This window comes from Hyla sarda, chromosome 10 (assembly GCF_029499605.1).
Source record: "Hyla sarda isolate aHylSar1 chromosome 10, aHylSar1.hap1, whole genome shotgun sequence".
NCBI classification, from domain to species: Eukaryota; Metazoa; Chordata; class Amphibia; order Anura; family Hylidae; genus Hyla; species Hyla sarda.
The window spans coordinates 16,092,076-16,108,654 of record NC_079198.1 but is presented as its reverse complement, the minus strand read 5'-3'; the positions used below and the strand labels follow the sequence as shown (position 1 = coordinate 16,108,654).

Below are 16,579 nucleotides of genomic sequence, written 5' to 3'. Positions count from 1 at the left end.
AAAAAATAAAAAAAAAAAAGGTATACATTTCAATACGGTTTTTCACCCGGACGAAAAACCGTGGTAGACTACGGTTTTGGGTACGGGGGGAAAAAAAATGACAAAACCGTACAGGATGCAAAACGGACACAACCTGATGCATCTTTTGGCATACGGTTTTTAACGGAGAGTCAATGCGTACGGTTTTCAATACGGTTCCGTACGGTTTTCACATTGAAAATGTATACGGGAACTGTACTGCAAAAACGTGGTGTGAACCCGGCCTAAGCCTGTGTTTACTGACAGGGCTGGTGAGGATTCAGGGGGAGATTTATCAAAACCTGTGCAGAGGGAAAGTTGCTGAGTTGCCCATAGCAACCAATCAGATCGCTACTTTCATTTTTCACAGGTCTCTGTGAAGCGATCTGATTGGTTGCTATGGGCAACTCAGCAGCTCTTACTCTGGACAGGTTTTGATAAATCAGTTCTTACCTTGTGGATCTTATTGATCAATTAACAAATTAGCTGTCGATGGTGATTTGTGATGTCCGGGATCTACTGTATATGGCAGCAGACAAAGTCAAATCTTTTTTTTATTTTTATTTATTTATTTATTTATTTATTTATTTTTATTAGTTTTATTGAAAAGTTAAAAAAAACTCTCGGCCATACAAAGTGAGAGAAAATAGCGATTTGTAGATAGCAAAGCAAAATGCAGTTATATCAGAAGAAACCTACACATCAGGTACATACTGCAAAATGCATTATCTATAAATCAGTGGGATAACACAGGAAACGGGCCGACAAATGGTAAGAACCTAGGAACCAGCACCCAAGGGTGCAAACTGAACAAACAAAAAAAGCTCACCGTCCAGCCATTACAAAACAAGAAGTTGGGTCTTTTTATACCTTAAAGGGGTACTCCGTTTGAAAGCCTTTTTTATTAAATCAATTGGTGCCAGAAGGTTAAACAGATTTGTAAATTATTCTATTCTATTTAAAAAAAAATCTTAATCCTTCCAGTACTTATTAGCTGCTGAATACTACAGAGGAAATTCTATTCTTTTTGGAACGCAGAGCTCTCTGCTGACATCATGACCACAGTGCTCTCTGCTGACATCATGACCACAGTGCTCTCTGCTGACATCTCAGTCCAGTTTAGGAACTGTCCAGAGCAGCATATGTTTTCTATGGGGATTTTCTCTTACTCTGGACAGTTTTTAAAATGGACAGAGATGTCAGCAGAGAGCACTGTGGTCATGATGTCAGCAGAGAGCTCTGTGTTCCAAAAAGAAAAGAATTTCCTCTGTAGAGTTCAGCAGCTAATAAGCACTGGTAGGATTAAGATTTTTTTTTTTTTTTATTAATAGAAGTAATTTACAAATCTGTTTAACTTTCTGGCACCAGTTGATTTAAAAAAATGTTTTTTTTCCACCGGAGATCCCCGTAAAGGGGTACTCAGCCCCTAGACATCTTCTCCCCTATCCAAAGGATAGGGGATAAGATGTCTGTTTGCGGGGGTCTCGGCGCTGGGGATCCCCGCGATGTTCTGTGCTGGATGACTGGCGATGCAGGGTGGAGGCTCATGACGTACCGGCCACGCCCCCTCAATGCAAGTCTATGGGAGGGGGCGTGATGTCTGTCACGCCCCCTCCCATAGACTTGCATTGAGGGGGCGTGGCCGTGACATTACAAGCGGTGTGCGGCTGTGAAACAAATGCCGGATGCAGCAGGGAAATCACGGGGGGGACCCCTGCAATCAGACATCTTATCCCCAATCCTTTGGAGTACCCCTTTAACCTTCGATCCCATGAAGAAAAGCCTCACAAAAGGTGTCTGGAAAATTCCCTCACCCCAAAATGCCGAAAGGGACCTTTTTGGCCAATAATTTTCGGCGTCCGACATTTCGGTGCATCCCTAATAATAAGAACTATCTGCCGCCTGCTTGATGACGGTTTCCAACTCAGTGCTTGGCTTTTCCCATGATTTAGAATTTTTTTAATCACATATTTTGGAAAGAGGAGGGTCGGAAAGTCAGCAGCGCTTGGATTGGTGATGAATGTTTTAGGCTGGAGTGCCCCTTTAATCTAAACCAAGAGAGCGTAGGGGAGTGAAGAATCAGGTAGAGGTGATGGGGTGGAGCATGACGTTAGGATTCTTTGTGTGCATGCTCTGCCCCCTTTGGCCCTACACCAGTGGTCTCTAAACTGTGGACCTCCAGCTGTTGCAAAACATGCATAGTTTTGTGACGTCCTACGCCGCACAACGTGATACCAGTATGAGCATTAGAAATGTGTCTGCTACCCTCCTGTGCCATTTCATGCCCTACTTAATACCCCCGGTGCCAGTTCATCTCCCCCCCCCCCCATCATCACACCCTGTGCCACTTCATTCTTCTCCCCCATAAACCTCCCAGTGTCACATTATTCTGCCCCTTGATCCCCCCCACATGCCATTTCAACCCCCCCCCCCTTTTATTAACCCCTGTGCCACATCATAATGCCCTTGATCCTACCCTGCACCATTTCATCCCCTCTCTCTTGGATCCCCCAGGGTGCCATTGCATTCTCATCTGGCCTATGTCACTCATTGTGTTCCGGTAGGCCCAGATTGGCGCGTTTGACTAGTGACGCCCTTGTACACGGCTCCTCTGCACTCAATAACCGTGATCTGTGGCGGCCTCTGCTGCAGGATGGACGGTCCAGCAACACACCCGGGGACACTGTTTCCTAACCAGTGTGCCTCCAGCTGTTGCAAAACTACAACTCCCAGCATGCCTGGACAGCCGGAGGCTGTCCAGGCATGCTGGGAGTTGTAGTTTTGCAACAGCTGGAGACACCCTGTTTTGGGAACACTGTACATGGCATAGCAGAGCTGGTTGGATTACATAAAGTCCTGTCCTGTTTTTCCCCGGGATAAGCGGTTCTTGTAACCACTTATCTTTACCTTTTATCTAAAATAATGCACATTTTATTAAAAGGGGTACTCCGGTGGAATTTATTTATTTATTTTTATTTTTTTTAAATCAACTGGTGCCAGAAAGTTAAACAGATTTGTAAATGACTTCTATTAAAAAATCTTTACCCTTCCAGTACTTTTTAGCAGCTGTACGCTACAGAGGAAATTTTTTTTTTCTTTTTTGTCTTGTCCACGGTGCTCTCTGCTGACACCTGTCCGTATCAGGAACTGTCCAGAGCAGGAGAAAATCCCCATAGCAAACCTATTCTGCACTGGACAGTTCCTGACACGGACAGAGGTGTCAGCAGAGAGCACTGTGGTCAGACAAAAAAGAAGTTAAAAAAAAAAAGCATTTCCTCTGTAGCATATACAGCTGCTAAAATGTACTGGAAGGGTAAAGATTTTTAAATAGAAGTAATTTACAAATCTGTTTAACTTTCTGGCACCAGTTCACCAGTTCAGTCCACCGGAGTACCCCTTTAAGCCTATTGGGCCTTGCCTGTCTGCGGCAGATTATTTTTTTGTTTCTTTCTGTTTTATACTTTTATAGTGATTGTTCATTTGGGAAAGCAGGAAATGACTGTGCAGAGTGATTCACGCCATGTATAAATAATGAGAGCGGTGAACGTCTTGTAGTCACCCCGGACCCCATCAGGAGGGTCAGTAAGTGACGGCAGCGGGTTACGGCACGTGATGCACCCATATGGACACTGCTATATTCTCAGTAACATTCATGTCCTCACGTTCTCTGACTGCAAGCAGAGATCTTGTGAATGCTGAGGAATTTAATGTTTTTTTTTTTTTAATCTACTACCCATGGTGCCTTTGTCCCCTACAGTAGTTTATAAGGTTGCCGCGATAGTGCGCCATATTCTACATGTGGCCTTTGCAGCCAATCTCTTATTGGCTGCTGAGGTCACGTGTTAAAGGGGGTACTCCGGTGGAAAACTTTTTTTATTTTTAAATCAACTGGTGCCAGAAAGTTAAACAGATTTGTAAATTACTTTTATTAAAAAATCTTTACCCTTCCAGTACTTATTAGCAGCTGTATTCTACCGAGGAAATTCTTTTTTTTTTTTATTTCTTTTTTGTCTTGTCCACAGTGCTCTTTGCTGACACCTGATGCCCGTATCAGGAAGTGTCCAGAGCAGGAGAAAATCCCCCTAGCAAACCTATGCTGCTCTGGACAGTTCCTGACAAGGACAGTGGTGTCAGCAGAGAGCACTGTTGACAAGACAGAAAAGAAATAAAAAAATAATAGAATTTCCTCTGTAGCATACAGCTGCTCATAAGTACTGGAAGGGTAAAGATTTTTTTATTAGAAGTCATTAACAAATCTGTTTAACTTTCTGGCACCAGTTCATTTAAGATAGAAAGTTTTCCACCGAAGTACCCCTTTAAATTCAACACAATGTTATTGTAGCTTTTGATTGGCTGCTTAAAGGGGTTATCCAGGAAAAAATTATATACAAAAAAAGAGGATTGCAGCAGCACACATTGGTCAAAAAAATTGAGGCTCTTAGCGCACTTTTTGATCAAAACGTGTCCCCCATCCACCACGGGGAGGTGGCCTCATTTAGGATGGGAACCTAGCACAAATTCTGAGCCTAACACTCAACTATCCACTCACCTCTGCTGGGCATATAGCCTCTGACTGGGTGACATGCTGGATCCATTTAAAACTCCACCTGTGAGAAAGGGGGAGGGGTGCACAGCTAAAGAGGGTGCCATTACCCCCTGAATTGTACACACAAGAAAAAAGAAAGATAGCCAGCACAACAGCCTAATACACGGGTGCACACTGCCATGGCATCAGAGTATAAGAAAAAAGAGGATTGCAGCAGCACACAGCCCAGCAGAGGTGAGTGGATAGTTGAGTGTTAGGCTCAGAATTTGTGCTAGGTTCCCATCCTAAATGAGGCCACCTCCCCGTGGTGGATGGGGGACACGTTTTGATCAAAGAGTGCGCTAAGAGCCTCAATTTTTTGACCAATGTGTGCTGCTGCAATCCTCTTTTTTTGTATACTCTGATGCCATGGCAGTGTGCACCCGTGTATTAGGCTGTTGTGCCGGCTATCTTTCTTTTTTCTTGTGTGTGTGTATATATATATATATATATATATCAACTGGCTCCATAAAGTTAAACAGATTTGTAAATTACTTCTATTAAAAAAATCTTAATCCTTTCAGTACTTATTAGCTGCTGAAGTTGAGTCGTTTTTCTTTTTTTTGTCTAAGTGCTCTCTGGTGACACCTGTCTTGGGAACTGTCCAGAATAGAAGCAAATCCCCATAGCAACCCTCTCCTACTCCGTGCAGTTCCCGAGACAATCAGAGATGTCAGCAGAGAGCACTGTTGCCAGACAGAAAAGAACAACTCAACTTCAGAAGCTGATAATTATTGGAAGGATAAAGATTTTTTAATATAAGTAATTTAGAAATCTGTTTAACTTTATGGAGCCAGTTGATATATAAAAAAGTATTTTCCTGGATAACCCCTTTAAGGTTATGTGATGAGTATAAGTTGTCAGTGCAGCCAGTGATTGACTATTGAGGTCATGTGTTCAGTCACTGATTGGCTATAGAAATCACATATTCAATACATGTGATTGGCTACAGAGGTCATGTGTCCAGCATGAAATGTCATTTTTTGCAGCCACCGACTGGCTATTGAGGTCACATGTTCAGTATCTCATTTCATTGTTTTAGTAGCCAGCGATTGACTGTCAAGGTCACATGTCCAGTATGACATGTTGTAGTTGCAGCCAGTGATTGGCTACCGAGGTCATGTGTCCACATGAAATGTGTTTTTTGCTGGTCACATTGAGGTCACATGTCCAGTATAACATGTCATTGTTGCAGCCAGTGATTGATTGTCGAGGTTACATGTCCAGCACAACGTGTTATGGTTGCAGCCAGTGATTGGCTACTGGGGTCACATGTTTAGAATAACGTGTCATTGTTGCAGCCAGTGATTTGCTGTCGAGGTCACATGTCCAGTACAACGTGTCATAGTTGCAGCCACTGATTGGCTACCGAGGTCATGTGTCCAATATGGCATGGCATAGTTGCAACTTGTGACTGGCTACTGAGGTCACATGTCCAGGACATTTTATAGTTACGGCCAGTGATTAACTGTCAAGGTCACATGTCCAGTATGACCTGTCATAGTTGCAGCCACTGATTGGCTACCAAGGTCATGTGTCCAGTATGGCATGGCATAGTTGCAACTTGTGATTGGCTATTGAGGTCACTTGACCAGGACATTTCATAGTTGCAGCCAGCGATTGGCTACCGAGGTCATGTGTCCACATGAAATGTCATTTTTTGCTGCCACTGACCGGCTGTTGATGTCACATGTTCAGTACAACATGTCATAGTTGCAGCCACTGATTGGCTACTGAGGTCACCTGTTTAGCACAACATTAGTTTCTGCCAGTGATTGACTCTTGGGGTCATAGTTGAAGCCAATGATTGGCTACCGAGGTCATGTGTCTAGTATGACATCTCATTACATACAATCTGAGAACCCCTTTAAAGGGGTACTCCGGTGGAAAACATTTTTTTTTTTTTTTTTTTTTAAATCAACTGGTGCCAGAAAGTTAAACAGATTTGTAAATGACTTCTATTAAAAAAAATCGTAATCCTTCCAGTACTTATTAGCTGCTGAATACTACAGAGGAAATTATTTTCTTTTTGGAACACAGAGCTCTCCGCTGACATCACGAGCACAGTGCTCTCTGCTGACATCTCTGTCTATTTTAGGAACTGTCCAGAGCAGCATATTTTGCTATGGGGATTTTCTCCTACTCTGGACAGTTCTTAAAATGGACAGAGGTGTCAGCAGAGAGCACTGTGCTCGTGATGTCGGCAGAGAGCTCTGTGTTCCAAAAAGAAAAGAATTTCCTCTGTAGTAGTCAGCAGCTAATAAGTACAGGAAGGATTAAGATTTTTTAATAGAAGTAATTTACAAATATGTTTAACTTTCTGGCACCAGTTGATTAAAAAAAATATATATATATGTTTTCCACCGGAGTACCCCTTTAAGGACATCACTGTAACCGTAACGTCCCCCCAATAATCTAGGGTCTGATCCCAGCATTGTATTGATCGGCTGTCTCTTGGCGCACGTTGCGCTCTCTTTACCTCGTGTGTTTTTCTCGTGCGTCCCTGGCCGTGCCTCATCTGGGTGACTCACGGCCTCAGCAGCACAAATAAACAATTACACAGATAGTACAACTGCGGGAGCTCGGGCCAGCCAATCACATCCAGCCCTGGTCACCGTGGGAACACGATGTGTGGGAGGAGCATTTAAAGGGGACCTGTACTGCCTTAAAAAAAATAAAGAAAAAATCCCTATTTTTGGCATTTTGAAAATCGCATAGAATGGAGAATGTCAATTCTTTAGCGCTTTATTCTTAATTGTGATTATGTAAAAATTTTCGGAGTACGGGCGGTTTGCAGATGGTGTCATTGAAGTGCCGCCGCACCATCTGTGTGCCGCCGAAACGTAACACAGTAACATGTGGGTGATTAAGCAAGTGTTTCCCAACCAGGGTGCCTTCAGCTGTTCCAGCTGTTTCGACAGCTGGGAAACGCTGGGTTAAGCATTTTTCTCCGGCTCTCAAGGCGTGCTGGCTTTTGTAGTGTTGTAACAGCTGGAGGCACACTTGTTGGGAAACACCCATAAAGGAGGATGCAGCCAGTCCGAGCCAGTTCCTATCCAAGGTGCCTCCAGCTGTTGCAAAACTACAATTCCCAGCATGCTCAGACAACCTCCAGTATGGTAGCCCATGTTAAAGGCTGTCCGGCCATGCTGGGAGTTGTAGTTTTTCAACATTTGGAGGTCCACAGTTGGTCGTTGGCTGTCCGGCCATGCTGGGAGTTGTAGTTTTGCAGCATCTGGAGGTCCACAGTTGGTTGCTGGCTGTCCGGCCATGCTGGGAGTTGTAGTTGTGCAACATCTGAAGGTCCACAGTTGGTTGTTGGCTGTCCGGGCATGCTGGGAGTTGTAGTTTTGCAACATCTGGAGGTCCACAGTTGGTTGTTGGCTGTCCGGGCATACTGGGGATTGTAGTTTTGCAGCATCTGGAGGTCCACAGTTGGTCGTTGGCTGTCCGGGCATACTGGGGATTGTAGTTTTGCAGCATCTGGAGGTCCACAGTTGGTTGCTGGCTGTCCGGCCATGCTGGGAGTTGTAGTTGTGCAACATCTGAAGGTCCACAGTTGGTTGTTGGCTGTCCGGGCATGCTGGGAGTTGTAGTTTTGCAACATCTGGAGGTCTGCAGTTGGTCTTTGGCTGTCCGGGCATACTGGGGATTGTAGTTTTGCAGCATCTGGAGGTCCACAGTTGGTTGTTGGCTGTCCGGGCATGCTGGGGGTTGTAGTTTTGCAACATCTGGAGGTCCGCATATTTTAGACCACTGACTACTGATATCACAGGACACCCTCAGAGATCTTGTGGGGGCCATGTCTGGATGGGTCAGAGCTGGAGGACATACACAATATTAGTCAGGTAGTCGTAACGTAACGGGCACCAGCTATTGATAAACGATAACTCCCTGAGCGCCATCATGGCTGCAGACATGCTGAGAGTTGTAGTTTCATTTAGGCAGATACAAATGTTAGTAAATTCCACCCAAACTCTTTCATTACCCCCCCCCCCCCCCCCTCCTTTTATTCCCATTTCTGCTCATTTGTCAGCTTTCCAGGCACGCGGCCCAGCGTATTCAGCGGGAGGCCCCCTTACACGGCACATAGGTGCAGCATTTTTTTTTCTTCCCACAGATTTCAGGCTGGTAGATGCCACAGAGAACATGACGTTTGGCTCGTGCCCTTCGTCCCATACGAATTTGCCCGCCTCCCTCCCGTACCATGTCGGAGAATTATAAAGCCGAACGACGCGGGGGCAGGTAGGGCTACAGTAAGTAGTTGGAAATAAAATAGGCGCACTATCTGGCGGTTTGGATACTGGACCGCGCCATTAGTTTGTCATCCCGCGCAATTATCCTGTCAGCTCTGCCGGGCCGTAATGTCATCCTGACCTGCGATGGAACGAGCATCCTTCACACTCTGCTGACATGAAAAAAAAAGGCGTTTCGCTCGTCCGTACAGCGCGCTCCGCGGTATTGACTTAAGAGCGCGTTATTGATTAGTAGGAATCGACCGATATCATTTTTTTAGGGCCGATACCGATAATCAGTGGAGGTATAAGTTATCGGCTATTTATCGCCCCGCGACACCGCTGTAGATCATTGATTTAAAGCAGGTGGTTTTAATCAATGAACTGCAGCAGCTTTTGTGGTGCCATAGACCGCCACCGCCACCCGCTTCTCTCCCCCTGCCTGTCCGGGGGTCCTCCTGAGTCCTATCAACGCCACCGCGACCTCCCCCCCCCCCCACCGCCGCAACGCTCTGCACCACGCCCCCTACCACCGCACCGCGTCGCACCCCCCCACCGCACCGCCCCGACCCCATTGCCTCCCCCATCCCCGGTTTTCTAATTACCTGTTCCCGGGGTCCACTCTACATCTGGCTCCGGTGGCGTCCTCCTGAGCTGTCACTGTGCGCACTGACGGTGACGTTGCGTCACTCGCACATTACGGTCGCAATGCGGGGGGCATTATCGGATTATCGGCAAGGTAATTGCCAATACCGATAGTGCCCAAAATCGTGATTATCGGCTGGTGATATCGGCCAAACCGATAATCTGTTGATCCCTATTGATTAGTGATGAGCGGCAGGGGCCATATTGGAATTCGCAATATTTCTCGAATATATTGACTTTTATTCGTCCTACGTTCGCGAAATTCGCATATTCTCTATGTTCGTTCACTTTTGCATTTGTGGGCGTAATCTCCTTGGGGTACGTTCACACTGAGGAATAGGAGAGGAATCTTCGGAATTAACTTTTTTTTTTTTGTCGCAAAATTTGTGCGGAATTGATGCGGAATTCCGCACAGATTTTCCGTGCGGAATATAGGAGGAAACTTTATTATTATAATTTTTTTTTTAACATTTTTTTATACATTTTTTATTTTTATTTTATTTATTTATGAAAAAATTTGTTTTTTGGTGGACTACAAACCACCAATTGGAACGTCCCTTTTTATTTATTTTTTTTTTTTGTGCAGAATTTCCTTACGAATTCCATGCGGAAATCTATTTCAAGCGGAATAATTTTTTTTACCATTGACTTCAATGGACTTCAACTTGCGTTTTTTTTTTTTTTGCTGGACTACAACCACCAATTGGAACTTCCCTTTTTATTTATTTTTTATTTTTTTTCGTGCGGAATTTCCACGCGAATTCCGTGCAGAAAACGATTTAAAGCGGAATTATTTTTTTACCATTGACTTAAAAGGACTTCTGCTCACGTATTCCGCAAGAAGAATGAACATGTTCTTTCTTCTAGCGCAGTGGTCTTCAACCTGCGGACCTCCAGATGTTTCAAAACTACAACTACCAGCATGCCCGGACAGCCAACGGCTGTCCGGGCATGCTGGGAGTTGTAGTTTTGCAACATCTGGAGGTCCGCGGAACGGAATTTACGCAGTGTGAACAGTGCAGAATGAAAATACATTGAAGTCAATGGCAAAGCATTGAATTAGGCTGGGTCCACGTCTACGTTTTGTCCCATACGGGAGCGCATACGGCAGGAGGGAGCTAAAAGCTCGCGCTCCCGTATGTGACCGTATGCGCTCCCGTATGCCATTCACTTCAATGAGCCGACCGGAGTGAAACGTTCGGTCCGGTCGGCTCATTTTTGCGCCGTATGCGCTTTTACAACCGGACCTAAAACTGTGGTCAACCACGGTTTTAGGTCCGGTTGTAAAAGCGCATAAGGCGCAAAAATGAGCCGACCGGACCGAACGTTTCACTCCGGTCGGCTCATTGAAATGAATGACATACGGGAGCGCATACGGTCACATACGGGAGCGCGAGGTTTTAGCTCCCTCCTGCCGTATGCGCTCCCGTATGGGACAAAACGTAGTGTGGACCCAGCCTTACTCAGTGTGAACGCAGCCTTAGGCCTCATGCTGGGAGTTGTAGTTTTACAACTGCTGGAAAAGCCCACAGGGGATCACTTCCCTAGACCAGTGTTTCCCAACCGCGGTGCCTCCAGCTGTTGCAAAACGACAGCTCCCAGCATGCCCGGCTGTCCGGTCATCCTGGGAGTTGTCGTTGTGCAACAGCTGGAGGCACCCCGGTTGGGAAACACTGGTCTAGAGACTATACTATTGATACATTGTAGCAGTGAGGTATCAATAGGTTTAGCTCACAGAAGCCTGGACTGGCTACAATTGTAGCAAACCCTCAGCTGTGAAACCAGTAGATTTGTATCAGTTTCAGCTTCAGGCAGCAACATTTATATTTCAATTGATACCAATGTATCTATTGTTGTAGTATGATTGATTATTGGACAGTGGGTACAGTCCCTGATAGGGACCGCCTACCTACCCGCAGTGCTGTGTACAGTAATAACCGTGTGTGACCCTGAGGAGTATCGCCCCCCTCCTCCACCTCCCCCTGCATATTGTCAGCTCCGGTGTCACATTACATACATAGTGGTGGATGGGAGCCATGGCTTCTAACGTTATTTGGCAGCTTTACGAAAACCATCTTGGGCTCTGTTCACACAGTAGGGCAGGATTTATCAACAAACTGTCTCAAAGAAGTTGCCCGTAGCAACCAGTCTGCGCAATTTGATATGGAAGCTAAGCTCTGACCGGTTGCTACGTGTAAGGCCATGTTCACACGGCAGAATCTCCGCACTTGGCGGAATTGCGGCGGAATTTCTGTGTTCTCAAAACACTTAAAGGGGGTTATCCAGGAAAAAAAAATTTTTTTTTTAAATATATATATATATATATATATATATATATCAACTGGCTCCAGAAAGTTAAACAGATTTGTAAATGACTTCTATTAAAAAATCTTCATCCTTTCAGTACTTATGAGCTGCTGAAGTTGAGTTGTTCTTTTCTGTCTAAGTTCTCTCTGATGACACGTGTTCCCAGTTTAGAAGCAAATCCCCATAGCAAACCTCTTCTACTCTGTGCAGTTCCCGAGACAAGCAGAGATGTCAGCAGAGAGCACTGTTGCCAGACAGAAAAGAACAACTCAACTTCAGCAGCTGATAATTATTGAAAGGATTAAGATTTTTTTTAATAGAAGTAATTTACAAATCTGTTTAACTTTCTGGAGCCAGTTGAGATATATATATATATATATATATATATATATATATGTATGTGTGTGTGTATATATATATATATATATATATATATATATATATATATATATATATATATATATAATAAAAAAAGGTTTTTCCTGGAATACCCCTTTAATTCCGCCCAAATTCAAGCCCTATTGACTATAATGGGATTCCGCCTTGGACTTTTGCAAAATTTAAGACTGCTCCTAATTTTTTTTTACGCAATTCGGAAAGCAGAACTGCCCGCCGCGGAATCTCTGCTGTCTGAATGGGACTGCGGAATCCCATTGAAATCAATAGGCAGTAAATGATGGCGGAATTTCCGGCGGAATACTAAGGCTAGGTTCACACTACGGAATTTCCGCCTGAAATTCCGCTATGAAATTGCAGGCAGAAATTCCGCTTGCTAAAATGTACAGTGTAGTGAATGGGTTTCCGTTCACAAATTTCACACTTCGGAATATGTGATGCGGAATTTGTGAACGGAAAATCTGCTTGAAAATTTCCGCCTGAAGAAAGGGGTTGCTCATTCTTCAGGCGTAAATACTCGCAGAACACATTGCAGTCTATTGGAGACTGCAGTGTCCGCGCGGTCCTAGCGCCGACTGATTCAATCAGCATCGGCCGCACTCGGAATCTCCGAAACAGAACTTCCGCTGCGAAATGCCCAAGGCGGAATTTCCGCTTTCTGAATGGGACTGCGGAATCCCATTGAAATCAATAGGCAGTAAATTATGGTGGAATTTCCGGCGGACTACTTCTTTTGCAGAATTCGGCACGGAATTGCCGCCATGTGAACATAGCCTAGGAACGTTTTTATGTTTATTCTGTTGTCGGAATATCGAGCGGAGTGCATTGCCGGCAAAGGGGACTCGCGATGCCCGCGCCATTCTTGCACTGACGTCGCCAGTCGCCTCTGTTTTTTTTTTTTGTCTTTTTCAGACGATGAAAATTTTGGCGCAGAATCCAGCGTATTGCAAACCGTATGTATAGACATTTCATAGAAAACCGTATGACAACCGTAGCATCCAGTGGTGTACATTTTGCATCATTTACGGTTTTATCCATTTTTTTTTACCCGTACAAAAAAACGTAGTCTACTACGGTTTTATGTCCGGGTGAAAAACTGGATACAACCCGTATACGTTTTTTTTTTTTTTTTTAATGGTGGTCAATGGGAACCGTACTGAACCGTATGTGCGTACGGTTCCATCCGGTTTGCCCCATACGGTTTTGCAGTTTGCACATGCGCAGTGCACGCCGAAAGTTCTTCCCGCAAATAGAACAAGAAAAACTTTATTTAATTAAGGACAAACATAAAACCGTATCCATTTTTTTTTTTTAATTTTTAAAAAAAAATTATTAAACCGTATGCAACCGGACATCTGTTTTCAAACCGTACAGAGGTATATACGGTTTTACACGGTTGTATACGGTTCGGTCTGGTTTTGAGACATACGTTTTTTAACAAAAAACCTGATACGGGAACCGTATTGCAAAAACGAGATGTGAATGTAGCCAGAGGGGTTTTGAGGAATCCGTTTTTCATCAAAAACCTGATACAGGAACTGTATTGCAAAAACGTGGTGTGCATGCACCCACTGTTGTCACCCTAGGGCAGTGGTCCCCAAACTGTGGCCCTCCAGATGTTGCAAAACTACAATTCCCAGCATGCCTGGACAGCCGTTGGCTGTCCAGGCATGCTGGGAGTTGTAGTTTTGCAACATCTGGAGGGCCACAGTTTGGGGACCACTGCCCTAGGGCGTGGTCAGTGCTCTAGTATTGGGGCGGACTTTTTCCTGTAGTAAAGGTTTTATTATGAGGTGTAAGGATAACGCACAGTGTGTACAGGCTCCGGAGGTGGTGGGTGCGGGTAGAAGGTTGTAGCAGGACAGTGCGCTCCCCTCCCCCACCCACAGCCCTGGCTCCAGTGACTCCGCCCCCTGCGCTGTGTCACGCCAATGGTGGAGGCTCCGCACTGCAATCTGACCCGCTTTCCTCAGCCAGACCCCGCCCCTCCACAGCTTCCACCAATCCCCGCCCAGCATTGCCGAAACGTCACCTCATTACCATACCATCCAGAGAATGTAGAGGGGGGGAGTCGCGCCCTGACCAATCGGCGCTCCTGCTGCGCGTAGTCTCTCATTTGCATATGACTGACATTCCTGTGCCAGCCAATGAGAAGACAGAGCGGGTGAGAGAAGTGATTTGCATGTGAATGACACGGCCCCGGCAGCCAATGGGAGAGGAGAGCGGTAAATGGGCATGCGTGGGGGGGTTATAGGCTTCCCTCCTGCCCCCCCTCCCCTTTGCTATTGCTCTTAGAGAGGGGGAGAGTGAATGGTGCCTGATACAATGTTACAGGCCAGAGGGAAGGGAGAAGGGGACATCGGGACGATCACCAGCTGACACCCCGGTACACGGCCCGGCCGGACATCCACCCGCAGAGCCGGGAGCTGAGGGGGAGGGGAGAACCGGAGAAAAACAAACCGACGAGCGGGGATTCCTGTGTGTATCCTCCATCCGAGCTGCGCAAGACAGACAGCGGTGTACAGGCCACCTGGAGGAAGGAAGGGGAGACCTCCATCACTACACACCGAGAGACCTCCATCAGCTGAGACTGCCTGCGAGAGACCTCCATCACTACACACCAAGAGACCTCCATCAGCTGGCACTGCCTGCGAGAGACCTCCATCAACTGAGACCCTACAAGAGAGACCTCCATCAACTGAGACCCTACAAGAGAGACCTCCATCAACTGAGACCCTACAAGAGAGACCTCCATCAACTGAGACTGCCTGCGAGAGACTTGTCAATTGAAAGACCCTAGAAGATGGAAAGACCTCCATCAGCTTAGAGACCCTAGAAGATAGAGACATCTCCATCAGCCTGGAGAATAGAGACCTCTACATCAGCTGAGACAGCCTGGGAGATACAGAGAAATATCTCCATAAACTGAGATATCATCAACTGAGACAGCTTGGAAACTAGAGAGACCTCTCCATCAGCTAAAGACGTCTCAATTAGCTGACAGCCTGTGTGATATAGACACCTCTCCAGCATCTGAGACATTCTGGAATGGAAACCCCTCCAGCTGAGACTGCCAGGCAGATAGAGAGACATCTCCATCAGCTGTGATAGTCTGAAGTTAAATTAGACTCAATATTCTTGCTAAAATGAGAGGCACATTTGTAACTTGGAGATAAGTGGCAGTGTTTTTGAGACCCATGTAGAGAGACCTCCACCTGCAGTGACAGCCTGGGGCACAGAGAGACCTCCACCTGCAGTGACAGCCTGGGGTACAGAGAGACCTCCACCTGCAGTGACAGCCTGGGGTACAGAGAGACCTCTACCTGCAGTGACAGCCTGGACAGGACACAGAGATTTCCACCTGCAGTGACAGCCTGGACAGGACACAGAGAGATCTCCACCTTCAGTGACAGCCTGGGGCACAGAGAGATCTCCACCTTCAGTGACAGCCTGGGGCACAGAGAGATCTCCACCTGCAGTGACAGCCTGGGGCACAGAGAGATCTCCACCTGCAGTGACAGCCTGGACAGGACACAGAGAGATCTCCACCTGCAGTGACAGCCTGGACAGGACACAGAGAGATCTCCACCTGCAGTGACAGCCTGGGGCACAGAGAGACCTCCACCTGCAGTGACAGCCTGGACAGGACACAGAGAGATCTCCACCTTCAGTGACAGCCTGGGGCACAGAGAGACCTCTACCTGCAGTGACAGCCTGGACAGGACACAGAGAGATCTCCACCTGCAGTGACAGCCTGGACAGGACACAGAGAGATCTCCACCTGCAGTGACAGCCTGGACAGGACACAGAGAGACCTCCACCTTCAGTGACAGCCTGGACAGGACACAGAGAGACCTCCACCTTCAGTGACAGCCTGGACAGGACACAGAGAGACCTCCACCTTCAGTGACAGTCTGGGGCACAGAGAGACCTCCACCTTCAGTGACAGCCTGGGGCACAGAGAGACCTCCACCTTCAGTGACAGCCTGGGGCACAGAGAGACCTCCACCTTCAGTGACAGCCTGGGGCACAGAGAGACCTCCACCTTCAGTGACAGTCTGGGGCACAGAGAGACCTCCACCTTCAGTGACAGCCTGGGGCACAGAGAGACCTCCACCTTCAGTGACAGTCTGGGGCACAGAGAGACCTTCACCTGCAGTGACAGTCTGGGGCACAGAGAGACCTCCACCTGCAGTGACAGTCTGGGGCACAGAGAGACCTCCACCTGCAGTGACAGCCTGGGGTACAGAGAGACCTCCACCTGCAGTGACAGCCTGGACAGGGCACAGAGAGATCTCCACCTGCAGTGACAGCCTGGGGCACAGAGAGACCTCCACTTGCAGTGACAGCCTGGGGCACAGAGAGACCTCCTCGTGACAGTCTGGACATTTGC

The 16,579-nt window shown here is 46.5% G+C and overlaps 2 protein-coding genes across 14 annotated transcripts in view; one reads left to right on the top strand and one right to left on the bottom strand.

Moving 5' to 3' along the window:
• CIC (capicua transcriptional repressor) overlaps positions 1–16,579 on the top strand; it is a 142,547-nt gene that overhangs the window by 84,326 nt on the left and 41,642 nt on the right. The gene's annotated exons all lie outside the window — the stretch shown is intronic.
• Positions 14,366–16,579, bottom strand: part of LOC130294577 (melanoma-associated antigen E1-like) — a 2,579-nt gene continuing 365 nt past the window's right edge. The window contains exons 1-2 of one of the 2 annotated variants that reach the window (XM_056544610.1): positions 16,082–16,579; positions 14,366–15,881 (exon numbers count right to left, since the gene is read on the bottom strand). The exon at positions 16,082–16,579 is cut by the window's right edge and continues 365 nt beyond it. In XM_056544610.1, coding sequence (XP_056400585.1) covers positions 15,328–15,881; positions 16,082–16,579 — 1,052 coding nt within the window. In that variant the 3' untranslated portion in view covers positions 14,366–15,327. The remainder of the gene's footprint in view (positions 15,882–16,081) is intronic. The other variant, XM_056544611.1, reaches the window with a different exon arrangement.